This window comes from Mesoplodon bidens (assembly GCF_964165515.1).
Source record: "Mesoplodon bidens genome assembly, chromosome: 2".
In the NCBI taxonomy this organism is placed as follows: Eukaryota; Metazoa; Chordata; class Mammalia; order Artiodactyla; family Ziphiidae; genus Mesoplodon; species Mesoplodon bidens.
The window spans coordinates 182,707,051-182,725,335 of record NC_138177.1 but is presented as its reverse complement, the minus strand read 5'-3'; the positions used below and the strand labels follow the sequence as shown (position 1 = coordinate 182,725,335).

General features: G+C 62.7%; 1 protein-coding gene across 1 annotated transcript in view; it reads right to left on the bottom strand.

Moving 5' to 3' along the window:
* Nucleotides 1-1,413: 1,413 nt before the first annotated feature.
* Nucleotides 1,414-18,285, bottom strand: part of ACOT7 (acyl-CoA thioesterase 7) — a gene marked incomplete at its 5' end in the record, with an annotated part of 92,147 nt that continues 75,275 nt past the window's right edge. The window contains 2 exons of the mRNA XM_081225407.1: nt 1,414-1,810; nt 17,945-18,129. Coding sequence (XP_081081533.1) covers nt 1,712-1,810; nt 17,945-18,129 — 284 coding nt within the window. The 3' untranslated portion in view covers nt 1,414-1,711. The remainder of the gene's footprint in view (nt 1,811-17,944; nt 18,130-18,285) is intronic.

The following is an 18,285-nucleotide window of genomic DNA, read 5'->3' as shown; positions in this document are numbered from 1 at the left end:
GCACGGGCCAGGCCGCCGCCCAGCTGGCAGAAGGCAGCCTGCCCCACGCCTGTGGCCCCAAGTGCACCTCCACGAGCGAGCCCAGCTCACCACAGCCGCCTGTACTAGTGCCCCTGCCGCTGGCTTAGCTGGCTCTGGGGGCAGGTGGGAGATGAGCTTCCGATGGCCACCGTGGGGAACCCCAGGGCCCAGGCACTTTGGGGCGGGTTTCTCAGACCAAGGCTTTGGCCGGCCTGGGCTGGCTCGCCTCCGCACCACTCCCTGCCCAGGGCACCGCCTACAGCCTTCAGGAAGTTGGCACAGGGTGTGGGTGGAGCTGGGGAGGCTGAGGCAGCCTCCAGGGGGCCGGGGGGCAGGGTGGGGCTGCCATGGCCTCCTGTGGTCTGTTCCCTCCCCCTGCTCCCAGGCAGGAAATAACCCCATCAGCCAGGACTGGGGCCGAGACGGATTCTGGAGGTCCTGGCGGGCGTTTCTGCACATCTGGAGCCACGTTCTCTCTGTTGGGGCCCGAGGGAGCCCTGCGAGAGGCCGTAGTTGTTGGTGGCCGTTCTCATCCCCAGGCTTCGGGGACCAGCCTGGGTCAGGAGCGTTCTCCTAGGGGATGGTGACCGCAAGTGCTTGGTGGAGGGGCCTTTCTCAGGTGGGGCTGGGGCTGGGGGGCTGGAGTGGCCTTGGCAGCGTATCTGCCCTGAGGCTGCTGGACCAGGTGCACACACACAGCCTCATACTTCACATGCACGCACACACGTGCACAGAGACAGGGATGCCGACACACGTGCACACGCGCGCGCGTGAGCACACACACACACACACACACACACACTGCCCCTCGGACCCCCACCCCACGAGCCTTCCCAATAACCCCCCTGCCCGAGTGGCTGGGGGTTCCCACATCGGGCACAGGGGCCCTGGTACCAGCTGGGGAGGCTCCCTCCAGCAGGATCCCTGCCTCGTGCTCCGAGGTGTCTCAGCTGCCTCCAGGGAGCAGACGCCAGGCCCAGGGCAGGGCTGCCTCATGCTGAGCTGTGGTCTGGTCTGGCTGAGCCCGGCTCTTTCTGCCCAGCTCCTTGCCTGAGTCCTCACAAAAGCACCCCAGCCCCCATCGACAGGAAGGCCAGTGGGACACTGGTTGGGGCCTCAGAGCCAGGACACGGAACCAGGGCCCAGGAGGGGGTTGGAGGGTGGGAAGGAAGGGGTGCTCTCTGTCCAGCAAGCCGTCGGGCAAACACAAATGGGCGCCGCTGTGCCCAAGGTTCTGGGGTATTGTGCAGGTACAGGCACCCGGTGGGGGGGGGCGGGAGGGTGGCCCTGAGGAAGAGGGGCGCCCATGGGAGCCCACAGCCCCCAACACCCCAGGGAGAGCAGCCGCCCAAGACAAGCAACCACCCAGACCAAGGTCCAGCCAAACAGCAGCTTTATTAGTGATGCTGGGCTCTTTCCATACCATACAGCGTGCGCCCCAGTATTCCCCAGGGTTTCCAGGGAATGCCTTGGGGCGTCGGGACAATACTGTGTAGCATTTACACTGGGATGATATAAATAAAGCTTTGGTGTATAGGTTTCCAGGAGAGGTTAACACAGGTTAACACTGCGAGACAAATACTTCACACAACACCAGCTGTCAACGTGAACTGGGTTTTTGGCCAAGGGGTAACTTCTAAATGATGAGACGCTGGGGTCTGCTCCAGGCCCCAGCGGTAGGAGGGGGCGTCTAGGGCTGAGGCTCTGCTTGACCCTGTCGTTTTGCCTTCATCTGCAGGTACCGCCCTTTGCCTTCCTCAAAGCGCTTCTTCTCGTCCTCAGTCTCGGGCTGCGGACCACACACAGAGAAGCAGGAAGGTTAGAGACCCTGTGACTGCAGCGTAGCCGGGGCCCCGCCCCGCCCCGCCCCTCCCCAAGGGCACAGAGAACCCGGCCCAGGCCCCATCTTCCTGACAGCCCACAGCGAGCATCTCTCCCCATGTCGCCTTCCACAGCAGGCCGAATCCTGAGCCCAGCGCCACTTTGGTAATGAACTTCAGCTGAAAATGCAGTTGATGATGAAACGCGGGAGGGGAGGCCTAAAGCAGAGACGAGCCAGAGCAAGGAAGAGGGGGACCCCACGTTTGCGCCGCTCCCAGGGAATGCCAGCGGCTCTCCGTCTCTGCCCCGAAGGGAAGTGGGGACAAACACCGTGCTGGCTGGGTGACCTTGAGAAGGCCGCTTTATTGTACCAGGAGTGAGCGACCACATTGTGGGCAGCGAGCCCTGGCCAGCACAGACGCCTAGGAAGTGGCACCGGGTGTCCTTCTCACCTCTTCTCTGCTGCTTCCTTCCTCTGAGCAACCTAAGAAGCTAGGTACCTGAGTGACCAGCGGGACTTGGCCAAGGGCTGGATTTTGCCCAGGACAGTCCTGGCTTGTGCCTGCCGACCCAGCAGGATGGCGAACAGTGCCCCCTCGCGCTCTTGAGAGTGGCCTGGCCTGGCCGCTAAGTGGTGTGGCCCTGGCCAGAGAGGTCCACTGCGGCAGCATCAGGGGTCACTTCCCAAGGCCCCATCTGTCCCACCGCACAGTTCTCTCTCGCCGTCTGGGGCCAGGGATTCGGGCTTAAAGGGCTGTGCGATTCCTCTGGGACGACACTGCCTTGAGACACTCTGAGGGTGTCTGAAAGCCAAAGAAATGGGGCAGTTGCCCTTCATCCACAGTGACACCAAGCCCTAGCAGCTATTTTTGGCCCAAGGGTTTTACAGACAAATGGTGTATTGGCAAAAGAGAGAGAACGATCAGCCAGAGGATGGAATGTCAGGTCACACCACATAGTTCCTCCCCTTCAGCCTTCTCAGCAATTGTTCTCTAAATGTCACCAGGTGTAAACTGGCAAACCTTGCGGCTCAGAGCCAGTAGAACGTTCGGGTACCTGAAGCACTAGGATCGTGGTCCTTATAGTGGTTCCGGTCCCTGTCTGAAGAGTCTCGGGGCAGACATGGGAAATGGTGGCTTTTCCAAGACACTTTATTTATTATTATTATTTTTTTTGGTGGTACACGGTCCTCTCACTGTTGTGGCCTCTCCCGTTGCGGAGCACAGGCTCCGGACGCACAGGCTCAGCGGCCATGGCTCACGGGCCCAGCCGCTCCGCGGCATGTGGGATCTTCTCGGACCGGGGCACGAACCCGCGTCCCCTGCATCGGCAGGCGGACTCTCAACCACTGCGCCACCAGGGAAGCCCCAAGACACTTTATTGGAGGCCTGCTCTGTTTTCACCTCTGGCTGACTTTTTAAAAATAAAATTTGAGGCTACTTAGTTTGACTTGAAACAGCACAGGGAGATAAACTGTTCTCAGTTTCAGCAGGCAGTCCTAAGCCGGCAAGACCCCCGAGTCCTCCAGCCCCTGCTGTCCAAGGCACCCCACGAACACAAGTCCACATCCTGCTGGGCCCAGCCCAAGGTTTCTGCACACATCCAGGCAGCATGTGCTAGATCGGGGGCCTCTCAAATGTTCACGTATGCATGAATCGCTTGAGGATCTTGTAAATGTGGATTCTGACCCGGTGGGTCTGGGGGTCAGAGGCTGAGACCTGTTTCTTTTTTTTCTTTTTCTTTTTCATAAATTTATTTATTTATTTTTGGCTGCATTGGGTCTTTGTTGCTGCATGCGGGCTTTCTCTTAGTTGTGGCGAGCAGGGTCTACTCTTGCTTGTGGTGCACGGGCTTCTCATTGCGGTGGCTTCTCTTGTTGCAGAGCATGGGCTCTAGGCACATGGGCTTCAGCAGTTGTGGCACGTGGCCTCAGTAGTTGTGGCTCGCAGGCTCTAGAGCGCAGGCTCCGTAGTTGTGGCGCACGGGCTTAGTTGCTCTGCGGCATGTGGGATCTTCCCGGACCAGGGCTCGAACCTGTGTCCCCTGCACTGGCAGGCGGATTCTTCATCACTGCACCACCAGGGAAGTCCTGAGACCCGTTTCTAACACGGGTCCAGGTGATGCGATGCTGCTGCCCACAGAGCACTTTGGGTAGCAGGACCCTGGCCCCTCCCTATCTCCATCCCTCTTCCAAATGGGGGACAGCCAAAGCGGCCAAGAATGCAAGGTCAAGGCCACCAGGCTAGAACAGTGGGGGCTTTTTTCTCCCCCTCCCCTATATGGAACTTGCTTGGCATGGCTGAGGAGACCTGTGGCTCCCATCCACCTGCAGCCCGAAGGCACAGCCCTTCCTTAGTGGGAGGAGGGGTGTAGCCGGGCTTCCTGCCTGCCTCGCAGACGACCCCATCAGTGCCTATGGGGTCCCAGAGATGGGGACCGGGGAGTCGGGGCCCGGTGGGGCCGGCTGAGAGGAGAGCTGGAGGAGGGTAGTGGGGGGTCTGGACCACGTTCCAAGGTTCCTGCCAGCTCTAAAAACCCGCCCCTCTCTGCTGGGGCTCTGGAGCAGGCCCTCCTTCTAGCTGGTGGAGTTGCCGTCTCGGGGGCAGGGGAAAGAAGGCAAGGGCTTATTAGAAAGAAAACGATTTCTCAGAAGCAAGAGAGTGTGAGCTTGGCCTGGGTAAGGCAGCAGGACCAAGAGGGGGCGGCTACCAGGCCCTCTGCAGAGACCCCCGGAGCCAGGGCCGGCCTCGCGAGATGGGCTTCCTGTTTCTCCAGCCCGTCAGTGGTCTTGGAAATCAGCAGATGTGGGATTCGGGTGAGAACTGGGTCCCTAAGTGCCAGGGTCATCAGCCAAGTGCTCTTGGGGCTCCAGGGAGCAGGGAGGGGACCCAGGGAGGGTGGCAAACGGCCCCGTGGAGCTGCTGGCGTGAGCTCAGGAGCTGGCGTCCCATCTGTCAGGCAAGGATGGCCCACGTGAGGCCAGGGCCTGGGGTGGGGGGGAGCTGGCACTGGGACTGAGGAAGGGCTGCTGGGCCCGGGAGATGCCCGGGGAGCAGCCCACCCTCTGCGGGCACCTGGCCATGGACCCCTCGGCACCGCCCACACTGCGCACTTGGGTTCTTCCCCTCGAGGACACACACCACTGTTCCGTTTGCGTTGACACCACTGCCTGCAAATTTGTGGCAGGAGTGCGGGCTCTGTGGCCTCCTGCATCCCAGGTCTCTGTCTCCCGGCTCCAAAAGGGGGATGAAGCCTTCTTGATGATCTGTGGCCAAACAGGGCTGGAAACCTGAATGCTAATTAGCCTCTCCCAGCTAATGATGCACACAGGTCAAAATCTTGAAGTCAAATAAACCTGTTTAACGGTGTTTAATCAGGGCTGTCCCACAATGATTTAGCCAGGGACCCGTTTTCCTAAGGAACCTTACTCCCATCTTGGGGGTGGCCGAATGGGAAGTGCTGCCCACCCTCTCCTGAGGTCAGCTTGTGGCACGCCCTCAGAGCTGGCCGCCAGCCCTGGGAGAAAGAAGCCGGGCACAAAGGCCCACCTCACGTGTGAGCCCAGTTACACAAACGTCCAGAACAGGCAACTCGACAGAGAACACAGATTAGTGGTGGCCAGGGGTTGGGGGAGGGATGAAGACTGGCAGTGCGCTGTGTCTTTTGGTTTTTTTTTTTTTAAAGAAATGCAAACATTTCTTTCTTGTTTTTTCTTTTTAAATAATTTATTTGTGTATTTATTTTTGGCCACGTTGGGTCTTCATTGTTGCGTGCGGGCCTTCTCTAGTTGTGGTGAGTGGGGGCCACTCCTCGTTGCGGCACGTGGGCTTCTCATTGTGGTGGCTTCTCTTGTTGCGGAGCACGGGCTCTAGGAGTACGGGCTTCAGTAGTTGTGGCTCGTGGGCTTCAGTAGTTGTGGCTCGCGGGCTCTAGAGCGCAGGCTCAGTAGTTGTGGCGCACGGGCTTAGTTGCTCCGTGGCGTGAGGGATCTTCCTGGACCAGGGCTCAAACCCGTGTCCCCTGCATTGGCAGGCGGATTCTTAATGACTGCGCCACCAGGGAAGCCCAGATTGTACATTTTAAGCAGGGGAAGTGTACGGCGTATAATTTTATCTGAAAAGCACCCCAGAGGTACAAGTACCATCCTAGTTTACAGAAAGTCAAAGGGAAGGCTCAGCGGGGCGGTGCCCCACCCAAATCCGGGCACATGAGGCAGGGGCCCCAGGGCGGGAGTGATGCTCACTGAATTAAACCAGGCACTTTCCCTGCCACGGCGCCCGTGCCTGGATGCGTGCACTCCCCACAAGCACACAGACCACCCCCTGCGGGGCCCTGCCTTGGGGAGCTGACCCGCTGGCTGACAACACACGGGAAAAGAGGTAGCCGACGCAGCACTAAGAACGTGACAATGGCAGGGACCAAAGGCAAAGGAGAGCGGAGCAAGATGGTCTCGAGGGCCAGGCCCTGGGGAGGGTTCCTGGGAAGGCGTGCGGGCACCAGCCAGCCCATGAAAGTCTGTGTAACAACCCAGGAGGGGTCCAGAGCTGTCACGCTCCCCTCCCACCGATGAGGACGCGGGGCAGAGGCTGAGCGAGCGGCCCAAGCGACAGCCGCTAAGTGGCAGAGCCTCGGTTTGAGCTGCCGCCGCCCTCCAGACCAGCCTGTGCTGACGGGCTCTCGGGGCGGGCCTGTCGGTGGGCAGCAGGGCACGCAGTGGCCCTCCCGTGTCACCCTGGTGACCCTCCAGAATGAGCCTGGAGCCCCCTGGGCCTGCAGCGGCCCAGCCCCCGTGGTTCTTCTCCTTCCGGGAGGGGACAAGCCGGGGCAGGGATGCGTTCCCGTCCCAGCCTTGGAGCCAGGCGCCTCCCCGAGGAGCTGCCTGGGCACTAGAGGCGAACAGCAGACCGGCGCTGCGCCTTCCTCTTCTGCCAGGTCCTGTGAGTGCCAGTGGGCCACATGCGGCTGCCCGAGCGTCCTCCGGATCTCCACACACACGAACAAGAATGCCGGCCCTTCCATCACATTTGGGGCCACGACCCCCATGCTCTCCGCACACTCACGAGGAAAGCCCTCTCTAGGTCATAAGCTCTGGGAGTGAGGGGTGAACATCTTGGGGACGCACAGCATCTAGAAGCCAGGGGAGGACCATGTTGGGTCCTCATCAGGGCCGCTTCTGGGGCAGCGGGCGGGGTGTCCACTTCCGGGTCATGCCCGCACAGAGTGGGCGCCTCGCCTGCCTCCCCTTGTCCCACCAGGCCCTGATGTGCAGCTGTGACGAGCCCAGCCCTCTACCGGGTCACCCCAGACGACTGCAGCTACTCACCCCCTCGGCAGCCAACAGGCCACCACGTGTCCAGAACGGGTGCACCAAAGGCTCTGGATTCTTCTCTCAAAGCATGACCTGAGGAGGGGCCGAGGCCAAGGTGCAGGTACAAGACAGGGTACATTCTAGGCTCTGCTCAGTGGAGGGAGGGGCCCGCGCCCAGCACTGGGCCTCAGAGCTGCTGCCCTGAGTCTCTGACGGTCAACATTCTGCAGCTAACTCATCAGCCAGGAGCTGCCCTCGGACAGACCTCACGCGGCCTGATGATGGATGTACAGGCAGCTGGCCAGCTGGAGAGCATGGCCAAGCCATTTGCCAGGCCTGGGGGGAAGGAGCCAGACGAGGGCTCATCCCTCTTCTCGCCTCTGGGGACGGCGGCCTGGGCTGCGCGTTCCAGGCTCTGAGGATTCGGTGCTGCCGCCCCAAATGCTGACGGCCCTCCTCACCGGCCTGCCCTGGAAGGTGCCCAGCGAGGGCACACGTTTATGAAGACAGGCCCTGGCCGCCACCCCAGGGGGAAACAGAGCCAGAGGTGAGCAGAGCAGCCTCTCTGTTCTCTGTGGAGGTGGGCGCCCTGCCCTGCTGGCCGGTGGACACTCGGCCTCCCCAGGGCCACGAGCTCTGATAAACAGCTCTCCTGGCCCAGTGACTAAGAGGGGCCACCACTTCCCTGCTGGGCACGGAGCTGACAGAAGGAGACAGATGGCTCCCCGCACGCGGCCCCGCCCACGGCCCAGCGGCCGCCTCCTCACCTCCTCGCAGCCCGTCCCCCTCCATCCGGCAAAGTAAATAAATACATAAATTGTTGGCTGTTGCTGTTTTTAATGGGGGTTGGCGGTGACGGGGAGAAGGACAAAGCTCCTCCATGGGAAACCACATTTCCCCTCAAGTGCCTGAAGCTGTTGGCAGGGAGGAGGGCTCACGACGCCCCCACCCCGCAAGTGGCTCTGGGCAACCCTTGCTCCAGCCTTGGGAGGCCTCCTGTGGGTATGAAAACGGAGAGGTGGCAGCAAAGGGGCCCACAGGCCGCTCAAGGCATGGTGACCCCCGTTTACCTGCCTGGTGGAAGGGACAGTGGAGGGGTGGTGAGGACCACAGGGTCACGGGGACCTGCTGTGTGGCCTTAAGAGACGCTGCCCACCTCCCCAGGGCCAGGTCCTCCCGCCTGTAAAATGGGGTTCTCAAGGAGGTGACGTGGCAAAGCGTTCCTGCAGTGCCAGCGCGGGCCGCTCTCCGTGCACGGCCGTCACACCGCGTGTGTGTGCGCGCGCACGTGCACGCCCGTGAACTACTCTCATCACGAATGGCCTTAGAGGCCAAGTGCGCTCCCGTCTGCCGACCCAGAGCCACTGCCCTGGGAGGAGGGCGAATGGCCCCGGGGGTCACCTTAAGGCAGCCGGGCCTTTGGAACGTCACACAGCCCCAGGGACATGGGGGTGGGGGTGGGGTCCCAGGCCGGCCCCTCTGTGCTCCAGGCATCCCGCTGGCTCCCACCCGCCCGCTGGCTCCGGGCCTCCGATGTGCATCTTCTCCCCCTCTCCCCCCACCACGCTTCCTGCCAACGCTGTCTTCCGGGCTCCCGTCAGTGCAAACCAAATGTTTTCCATTTTGCATTTTCTGTGCTTCCAGAACACACATTTGGAACTTGGCAGGGAGGGTGAGTGACTAAGTTCCACCCTCAGTAAAATCAAGAGCTTGTCCTTTTTGTAATTAACGAACGTCTGGTGCGAAGAGGGTTCCCAGTGGTGATATAACAACTTCCTGTGAGCCTGAGGGACGCAGACCTTCTTAATTAGGAAGCCATGCAGCACAGCCTCTCCGGTCCTCATAACAGGAGACAAGAGGGATCGTGGGACAATCCTGAAGGCAATTAAGACATCCTCCAACTACTGGGGCCCTTCGGCGTGGCGTGGCGAGGGGCTCTGTGCGTGGTGGTGTCCAGGAGTCCCCAGCCCCGCAGGCAGCTGTGTCCCCCAAGTGCAGCTCCACCTGCAGACCCCGACCCCAGGGATGCTGGGCTGGGCACCTGGGAAGCTGCTGTCCGGGGGTTTAGCTCCCAGCGGCCGCAGGCTGGGTCTCACCACCGCCGCCGCCGGCACACGCAGCCCCGAGCCTCCAATGATGGGACCACCATGGGGAGTTGTAGGCACCCCTGCCAGGGGCTCCCCTCACCCCACAGCACCAGCTCAGCCCCTGAAATCATTGCCCTCGTGTGCGGTCACGAAATTCCCCTGCGGAAGGGCCAAGAGGAGGCTACGGAAGAGGCAGGGAGCTCGGGCGCTGCCTGGGAAAGGGCAGCGACGGGTACCAGTCTCCACTGGGAGAGGGGACACAGGCCCTGCTCGCAGCACTGGCCCCTGTACCAGCTGTGTGGACACGGCTGTCCCCACCAGACGACAGCTATAAGGTCCTCACCGCCTTTTTCTGAGCCCTTCCCACGGGCTGGGCCCCGGCCAGGGGCAGCGTCCTCACTGCAAGCCTCTGGCCCTGCGTGTGCTCACTCGTGTCGGCGTCTTCCCTGCTGTCTGTCTGAGGCCGGCACAGGGCCTGAGACACGGCGGGGCCCAGAAAGCATTTGCTGAGTGAACGAGCAAACCAACGAAGACTGCAGCAAGAAGGCCAAATCAGTGTGACTGTGTGTCAAAGAGCCTGCTTAATGGACACATTCAGGCAACCTCTGTCCCCAAGCAACTCCAGAAGGCTCAGACCACCCAGGGGCTCGGCAGGGGCCTGCGCTGGTGACAGAGGCACAAGGTGGGGCGTCCGGCACACCTGGGGTGGACAACCCCCTCCCGCCCCCGATGAAGCACATCGTCTCCTGCTGGCAGGGCCGGCATGCTGTTCTCTGATTCTGGGTATGCACATGAGTGGGGAGATCCTTCTACGTTCTTCCTCCCACTGCGGGGCTCCGGGGTCTGTTTCTTCCTTGCATCTTTTTTTTTTGTTTGTGGTACGCGGGCTTCTCACTGTTGTGGCCTCTCCCATTGCGGAGCACAGGCTCCGGACGCACAGGCTCAGCAGCCATGGCTCACGGGCCTAGCCGCTCCGCGGCATGTGGGATCTTCCCGGACCGGGGCACGAACCCGTGTCCCCTGAATCAGCAGGCGGACTCTCAACCACTGTGCCACCAGGGAAGCTCCTTCCTTGCATCTTTGAGCACGGGGTTCAGAAGTGTCCCTGTCCCTGGCAGGCCTTTGCCAGGGGACTCCACGCCACCTCACAGAGAAAGCACAAGGCTGCCAAGAAGCCACGGTTCTCACATGGTGGGGCGGCCTTGTGGTCCACCCCAGGATACACCAGGCGTGAGCTCACCCTCCTGAAAGACCCTCTCAGGTCCTGTGGCCGTGGCCCTTGCCTGGGCCCAGTGACCTTCACAGTCCTCTCCCCAGCTTGGAAGTCACCTTCCAGGGGGGCCGCAGTGCATCAAGGCTGTCCCGACTCCAGCTGGGATTCTCCTCTTTCCGCTGCACCCTCTGCCCACGGGCCTCTCTTCCTGCAGCCGTGTTTCCGGCACCATCCAGGGTCAGGCCTAACAGTGCCCCTGAGAGCCTGCCTCAGGCTTTCACCTTCTATAGAAATCACAACAGCTGGGGTCCCCTGGATTTGGAGACACAGCACTGAAGCAACAAGAAGCTGATGTTCCAGAGGTAGAACCTACCAACATTTTAACGAGGAGAAGTGTGTCATTGGTGCATTGGGCCCTCTTCTGGAGGGTTGACTGTTGAACTTGAATTGAGTGTTCTCCAGAGCACTACTGTTCCACTAAGAGGCCAGCCCAGAGCCGTCAGGGACACAGGATCTTCAGGAGACGTGAAGACTGGACGGGTTAAGAAGGTCAGAGGAAGAGTCTGGGCTTATGGCAGAACGGAGGTGAGAGCCAGGCTGGCGGGGGCGGCACCCTCTCATCCACGCCCCCTGTGGTACGCACACCCCTGGTTCCAGGGGCAGGTGGGACTCACAGGCCACTACAAGTTCCCAAACACCACCCATTCAGGGGACAGGAGCAGCTTCAGGATTCTGGCATTTTCCCATGACAAGGCAGACTCCCTGCTAAGCGTCCAAAGCCAAGGGAGAGAGAGAGAGGACATGGGGTCAAGAAGCTTCACGAATATTCTAGTCCCCGACTCGCTCCTGTGGACGGGCAGCAAGGGCACAGCCTCCCTCACTGACGTGGCTCCCCGGACCCTTCCAGGAACAGACGAGTCAGTCCTGCTGTGCTCCAGTACGTCTGAGTTTCTTACATCAGGGAGCAACTAGAAATCATTCCAGCACACCGAATGTCCAGGACAGAGGTGTCTCCCCAAGACGTAGGGACACCTGGGGCCCCCAGCCCAAAACAAGCCCCATGCGAGGGCCCTCTTCCCTTCCCTGGGGGTGGGATGTATGTTCCTTTCACCATATCAGGCTGTACAGAGCAGGCCTGGCCATGGTTGCGGGGAGGTGGTGGCTGCCTCTGTTGCTGATGCTTCATCTCAAGGACCGGGCCCTTGGGAGCATTCCAGGCCCCTTCACCTCCAGGCTCGGGTCCTAGGATCGAGGAGCTGCCCACTGCCAGAAGCCTTGGCCCCGTGCTTCCCCTTCGGTGCAAAGTAGCAAGGAGCTCTCTGGTTAGATCATAGAGATGGTGCCGAGACCACAGAGGACCTGCCGGCCCAGGGTGGCTCCAGTGGGGAAACGGAGGCTCAGAGACCGGAAGGGGCTGCCATGGCCAAGGGGCTCAGGGTCTGCTCCAGGTCGACTCCACATGAGGGCCGGCCACTGGACTCTGGGCGAGTCCCTGCCCATCACTGTCACTGTGGCCTGTCTGTGGGCTCGGACAACCCACCCTGACACCCACCGGGGAGGCGGGTCGGCATCTCGTGAACGCTCAGCTGCCTCCCATGGGACCAGCGCTGCTGTGGGCACCGGGGGCATCCACCCTGCCGGCTCCCTCCCAGGAGACAGAGAATAGCCTCGGCGGGCACCTGGCCCTAGGGAATGGGTGCTCAGGAAACCTGGTGGCGACTGGCCCTCGAGGGTGACCTGAGGTCCGGGGGTGATGTACAGCTGAGGAAGCGCAGAAGAATATGTTTTGCCGCGTTCTTGGCGGAGCTCCACCGGCTGCGAGAGGGAAGGCCGGCTGCCTCCCTGATTTCCTCACTGCCGCCGCTTTCATCCCGACTTGTCACTTCAGTGGTTGATGACGGAGGCCCCGGGGTCCAGGACCCTGTCCTCTGCACGCCAGCTGTACATGTGGACCGGGAGGCGAGGGTCTACAAGCAGCGGGCAAGACCCCCGTGCCACAGGCCGCTCTGTGGTTTGGGTTTTCTGGGAGCCAAGCAAACCGGCTTCGGAAAGACCCTGCTCCGCCCGCTGCCTCCACGTGCCCTGGCCGTGCCGCTCGGCTCGCCGGGGAAAGCGTTCCTGTTCCAAGCGACCCACAGAAGCAGCTGTGAACGTGCTCGCTCAAAACCCACATCACCTGCGTGCTTGCGATGGAGCCCAGGCTTCTCCCTTGTCGAGGGCGCGACCTTTCCCGCACGCGAGTCTCCTGGGGCCTCGGGGGCTGCAGCGCCCACATGTGAACTAGAGAGAACGGAGGCCGGCCTTGCGCCCAGGACGGGCTTGCTCTGGCTTCAACACGGGGTCTGTCCATCGGGTTCTCACGCTTCTGGAGACTGAAAGGGCTTCCCACACCTGGGCTGGAAAGTCGCCCATGGGAGGTGCTGGGAGGCGCCGGGGCCAGTCTGGGGCCGGGTCCCAGGGAGCCACCTCGGGGCGTTCCCCCACGTCCCTCCGTACCACCTCTCCAGCGCTGGAAGGTGGTGTGGGTCTGTCCACCACCCCCGAGGTCAGAGGGCACGGTCACAGGGAGGCCTTTAGAAGGAGGCAGGGCCTGGGCCTGGCTGGTTCCGCATCCCGCGCTTGCCTGTCTAAGAAGCAGCCTGGAAGTGCCGGCAGCTGCCGGGCGGGCGCGGTGCAGTAGGCCCTCCCCAGCCTAAAATATTCATCAAGAACTCCAGCAGCCACGCTGCCTTCCGTGTCAGCCGGGCCCTGGGGATGGGAGCTAAAAATAGACAGGAGGATAAGTGCTGACAGCGGGGTGGGGAGGGCTGAGCCCCGACGCGGGCACACGTGGGCTGAGAGGCAGACAACGTGGTGTCGGTGGTTCCCAAGTGAGCGCTGCAGAGGCTGGGCTGGAGGCTAGGGAGTCTGCCCCACCCCCCAGAGGCTATTTTTATCCGCATTGGTGGGCCCCAGGACACCTCAGTGAAGAATCAAAGCCCATCTTTAATTAGCAACAATAGCCTGGATCGACCTGCAGCCGGCCAGCGGGAAGATGTGGCCACTGCCAACCACCGGCCCCTCAGACCTGGGAATTCGGTCACCCTCCCTTCCCCTTCATTCAAGCAGGTGACTTTCCCCTAACCCCCTGCAGCCCCTCCTGCACCGACCCCCCGACCCCCAGGTCCCTAGGTTTCTGGAAAGGGCACAGACAGCCCCCAGGGTTCACAGACCAGCCCGGCCCCATGAGAGCGTCCCAGCTCTGGGAAGGTCACGGGCTCCTCCACAAAGGGCTCTCCGTGTGGACTGGAGCCCGGGGCCGGAGGCTCTCCTCCCTGAGCCCGGACTGCTACCCCTCCACCCTGGCTGCGGCACTGGTCTCCCCAGCAGCCTGAGCTCTGGGGTGCGGGCAGGGCGGAGCGGGTAGCCATAGAGAGCTCCAATCAGGCCCGAGGCAGCTCCTGGGCTCCTGGGCAGGCGCACACTACAGCCGGCTACAGCCGGAATGCAGACCTTGCCGGGACACCCTGTCCACCTGCATGTACTCTGTGGGAGCCTTTTCAAAATGAAGATGGTCCCGACTCCTTGGCTATCCTTGGTCTCAGGGCCATTTGGGGTGTCCCGCAGGCCCCACTCTCCCTCAGCTGACGGTAGAGGAAAGGGCTCGGACGGCCGGAAGGCTGGTCCTGGGCCGGGCCTGCCCTCCAGCAGCTGGAGGGCCTCGGGTGTGTCCCTGCCCCTCCTCTCCCGCTACATGAGGCCAGCTCGGCCCCCAGCCCTCTCAGTTCCTTTTGCTCTCTCTCCCACCAACTCCAGGCCGGTTTCCAGGCAACGGCAAAGAGTCTCTGGGTGATGGGGTGGGCGTGGGGAGTAAGGCTTTATCCAGAGAGGGGAGAGAAGGTCATCAAAGGAGGAAATAGCTGAGAAACGGTGGAAGGAGCTGCTGTCGTGACCATCTGAGGGAAGGTGTCCAGGCAGAGGAACAGCAAGTGCAAAGGCCCTGAGGCGGGACTGAGTTTCGGATTTGAGGAACAGAGGTGGCCGGCCTGGCTGGACCCCGTGCCGAGGGCACCGAGGAGCCGCTGAGCTGCTGAGCAGTTCAGGTGGGAGAGGAGGCCAACGCAATTCTGTTCTGAAAAACTTGCCAGGATGCAGCGCAGAGTCAGGGTGAGGGCAGCAGGAATGGGGGAGGGCATACAGCTTGGGGCTGAGCGGGAGGGAGGGGCCAGCCCGGTTCCCAGGCTCACCAGGAGGGAATCCACCAGGAGGAGTGGGAGTTTTGTGGGGAGGCAGCTGGGGGACAACGGCTCAGTTCGGAATGTTACGTTTGAAATGCCTGCTGAGACCCTGTGGAGAGAGGCAGCCATGGCAGCCCATATGGGAGAGTAAAGCAAGGAGGCCCGGGGCCCGGTCCCAACCACCCAAGGAGGGCAGCGTGCAGGTTGGGATCTGTCAGAGCCCCGTGTTTCAGGGCCATGGGGTGGCCATCTGGACACTCAGCAGAGGCCCCCTCAGTGAGATGTGCCAACGCCAGGGAGAGGCCAGTGAGATAAAGACGGAGAGTGTCCTTGGATCTGGCCACCCTGCTGGAGCCTGGAGGCTGGGGAGGCGGGGAGGACAGAGGTCCAGGGCTTGCCTGTGTGGGGCGGGAATTCAGCATCCAGGAGGGAGGTGCTGTGGGCAGCTGTGCCGACAGGTGTCCCCCAGGGCCCCTGTGGCAATATGGAGAGAGATGGAACAAGGGTCTGGGGGAGAACGAGGGCGAGCCCGCATCTGGGGGCCAAGGGAGCAGCAAGGTCCCCAGAGGGAGGGGTCTGAGACCCAGAGACACGTGGTGGCGAAGGTTAAGGCAGGAGGAGGTCAGGCCTGTGGACAGAGGTCGTGGGGACGCGCGTGCATCAGCCTAGGGGCCGAGGCGGGGTGGAAGCCATCCTGCTAAGCCATCAGGATGGAGGGCGGGACGGGCACCCTGGTCCTCGTGCTCCGACGAGGCGGGCCCAGGGCCCCTCCTGGTGGGGGCAGTGGTGGAAGGTGGGGAGGAGGAGGGATGCGAGGCCGGGGGCTCCAGCGCTGGGGTCTCGGGAGGGAGAGGCCGAGGCTGCCGGACCCTCCACCCCTCCCCAGCAGCCTGGGGTCGTACGTGTGGAGGTGACGGTGCAGAGCCCGCCTGAGGACGGTGCCCACCCTGGCTCCCCTTTCTTTCCTTCCACACGGTGGAGCCCCCCATCCTTTAAGGCCAGGTTCACCAACCCTGCCCTGTGCAGCCTCCCCCCACGCCCCCCCGCCCGACTCACTGGAGCCCCAGGGTGGGGACCCAATGCCAGCAAAGAGCGAGTGGGGGGTGGCCCGCAGAGGACGGGGGAGGGACAGGAAAGGGCCCAGTGGGCAGCCGAGGCTCCTCTGGCCACAGCAGCGGCCTTGAAGAGGCCAGACGGCTCCCCTACCAAACCTAGGCCCTGCCCCTGTGGGCCTGCGAGGCCCCAGAGAGGAGCGGGGCTGGGGGGTCAGCAACTCCGCAGCAGGCCAGGCGAGGGAGCAGGGGCCTCGCGCCCGCCTGGATGAGGAAGTGCTCCAAAGCGCAGTATGTTTATCCTTACGGAGGCTTCCAGTACGTGCTCTTTGCCAGGAGGCACAGGAGCTGCGTGGGAGCAGACGCTGCAGGGGCCCTGGGAGGCTGGCGGGGGGCCTGAGTCGCCTGCCAGTCGCTTCCACACAAGCGTCAGTCGCTCGGGACCCTAACTCCCGGCCCCTCCCCAGGCTTCTCGGCTCAGCACCTGCACCTCAGCCACCACGCGCACCTCAACCACCGCCCAGGGTTCTGGCTTCCTCCAGGCCCCCTAGTGACAGACGCAGGGTCTGGCTCAAGACAAACCAGGAGCAGCCTGAACGGAGGCTTTCTCTACACCCAGGCTCCCACGAACCGGCTGTGTGACCTTCCCCAAGTGCCTCAGCCTTGCTGGGCTGAGGGTGGCCGAGAGAAGCAGGCAGAGGACTCAGAACCGGCGGGCACAGGGCCGCCGTCCAGGCGGGGGCACTTGCCCTGACCGGCATAGGTAAGGAATGTGTGAGGCTCATAAAGCTGTCATCAGCCTCAAGGGGAACCTGGAGGCATCGTTCATTCGTTCACTCGTTCATTCCTGCATCCAACACACAGTCGCCCAGTGCCTCTGAGCTGGGTCCCCTCGCCCCCCTGCCCCGCCCCGTGCCCCGCCTTGATGCTGGCCGCCTCGGGCTCCCCGACTCCCGGGCTCCCCGACAGCTAGCACGCGCCAAGGTGTTGGGATTACCCCCACGACCGCCCAACACGGCCCCCTGCCCCACTGGCCTTCCTGGGGGCTCCTGCCCACTCCCCGGGCGCCACTTTACGTCCACCTCAGGTGGAGGCCACCGGCCCAGCGCGCTCCCCCGGCTCCCCCGAGTGTCCACGCTGCCTGTCTCTCCTCCTGGGATTGGCTTCAGGCCCCGCACACAGCAGGATTCATGCATTTTCCCAACTGCACCCACTAAGTGCCGAGACTGCTCCAGCCCCAGTGAGCCACTAGGAGCACATGAGCTCCAGTTCTGGAAGCTCAGTCCAGTGGGGGAGGGACAACCGGCAAAAGAGCGGCTCCCGAAGCCGGGGCGGGGGGCGGGCAGTGCTTTGGAGAAAGGCAGGGCAGGGACGAGGCCAGACCGTGGATGGGGGTCTGGCGTGGGGCGGGCGTGAGGGGGTGGGAGCCCTGGAAGTCTCCGGGGATTGTGGCCTTGAGCGCTGGGGGCCCGCGGGTGCCGAGAGCTGAGGAGGGGGCCGGGGGCAAGAGGGAGGGAAACCCTTACATGTTCAGCGAATCCAAGCTTCTCTTTTCCAAATTAAGAAAATGCTAGTGACTCACCTGTGCCCCCCTTGCCCCCGCCCGCCACAGCTCCAATAGCAGCCTCTTGGGTTGTGGAGCCCAGGACGGCAGCCAAGCACACCCTGCTGGTGGCTGAGACCTGCCAGGATCCGTGCGTGGGCCAGAGCCCCCAGCCCTGCTCCCGGTGGCGGCCGCCCACTTGCCACTGCTCTCTGCACACCCAGGGCAGAGCCTGGCTGGGGAGCCAGGGCAGGGAAAGGCCACGAGGCCCAGACGCCCAGCCCCGAGGTGCAGGGCTCTGGCTTGGCCCCATGACGCAGGACACGCAGGCCAGGGCCTCCTCGAGAGCCCACCCTGGGAGGGTCCTCACCCCAACTCTAGCGCTTGTACACGGTGCCAGGACCCGCAAGGCAGCGTGCTTATCCCACGGCAAGGAGCTCGTAAGGGGTGCCTCTCACTTTGTCTGCCCAGTCCCTCCCCCACAGTCCACAGGGACGGGGCCTCACGTTTGACCTGCCCCGCAGCTAGGGTCGCCGGCCCCTCAGGAGCTGAGTGGACCCAGCTGCCCAGAATGGATTCATGTAGCTCGGTTTCTCCTGGGAGCCCAGCAAGCACCGACCGGGCCGGCCCAGCAGCGGGGGCAGCTGCCCCCAGGGACGCACGGGCCGGAGGGGCCACTCACCACGAGCTGGGGCACAGGCAGAGACTTGCCCTCCTGGCTCAGGGACACATAGGTGAAGAAGGCACTGGCGGCCCGGTAGCGCTTCTGGGAGTTGTCCACCACGGGGTCGGAATCCACCAAGACCTCGATCTCCATGGACTTATTGCTGGTGAAGGTCACACGCCCAGAGATGGTGATGACACAGCCTGCGGAGCACAGACAGCGGGTCAGGGAAGCCTCGACCCAGGGCGGCCAGGCGGCCGGGTCGGGCTGGGCAAGGAGGGTGCAGAAATCAGCAGTACCGAGGGTGCTGGAAGACAGTCGGTTAGACAGCACAGACCATCCCGCTCACTGCCAGGACA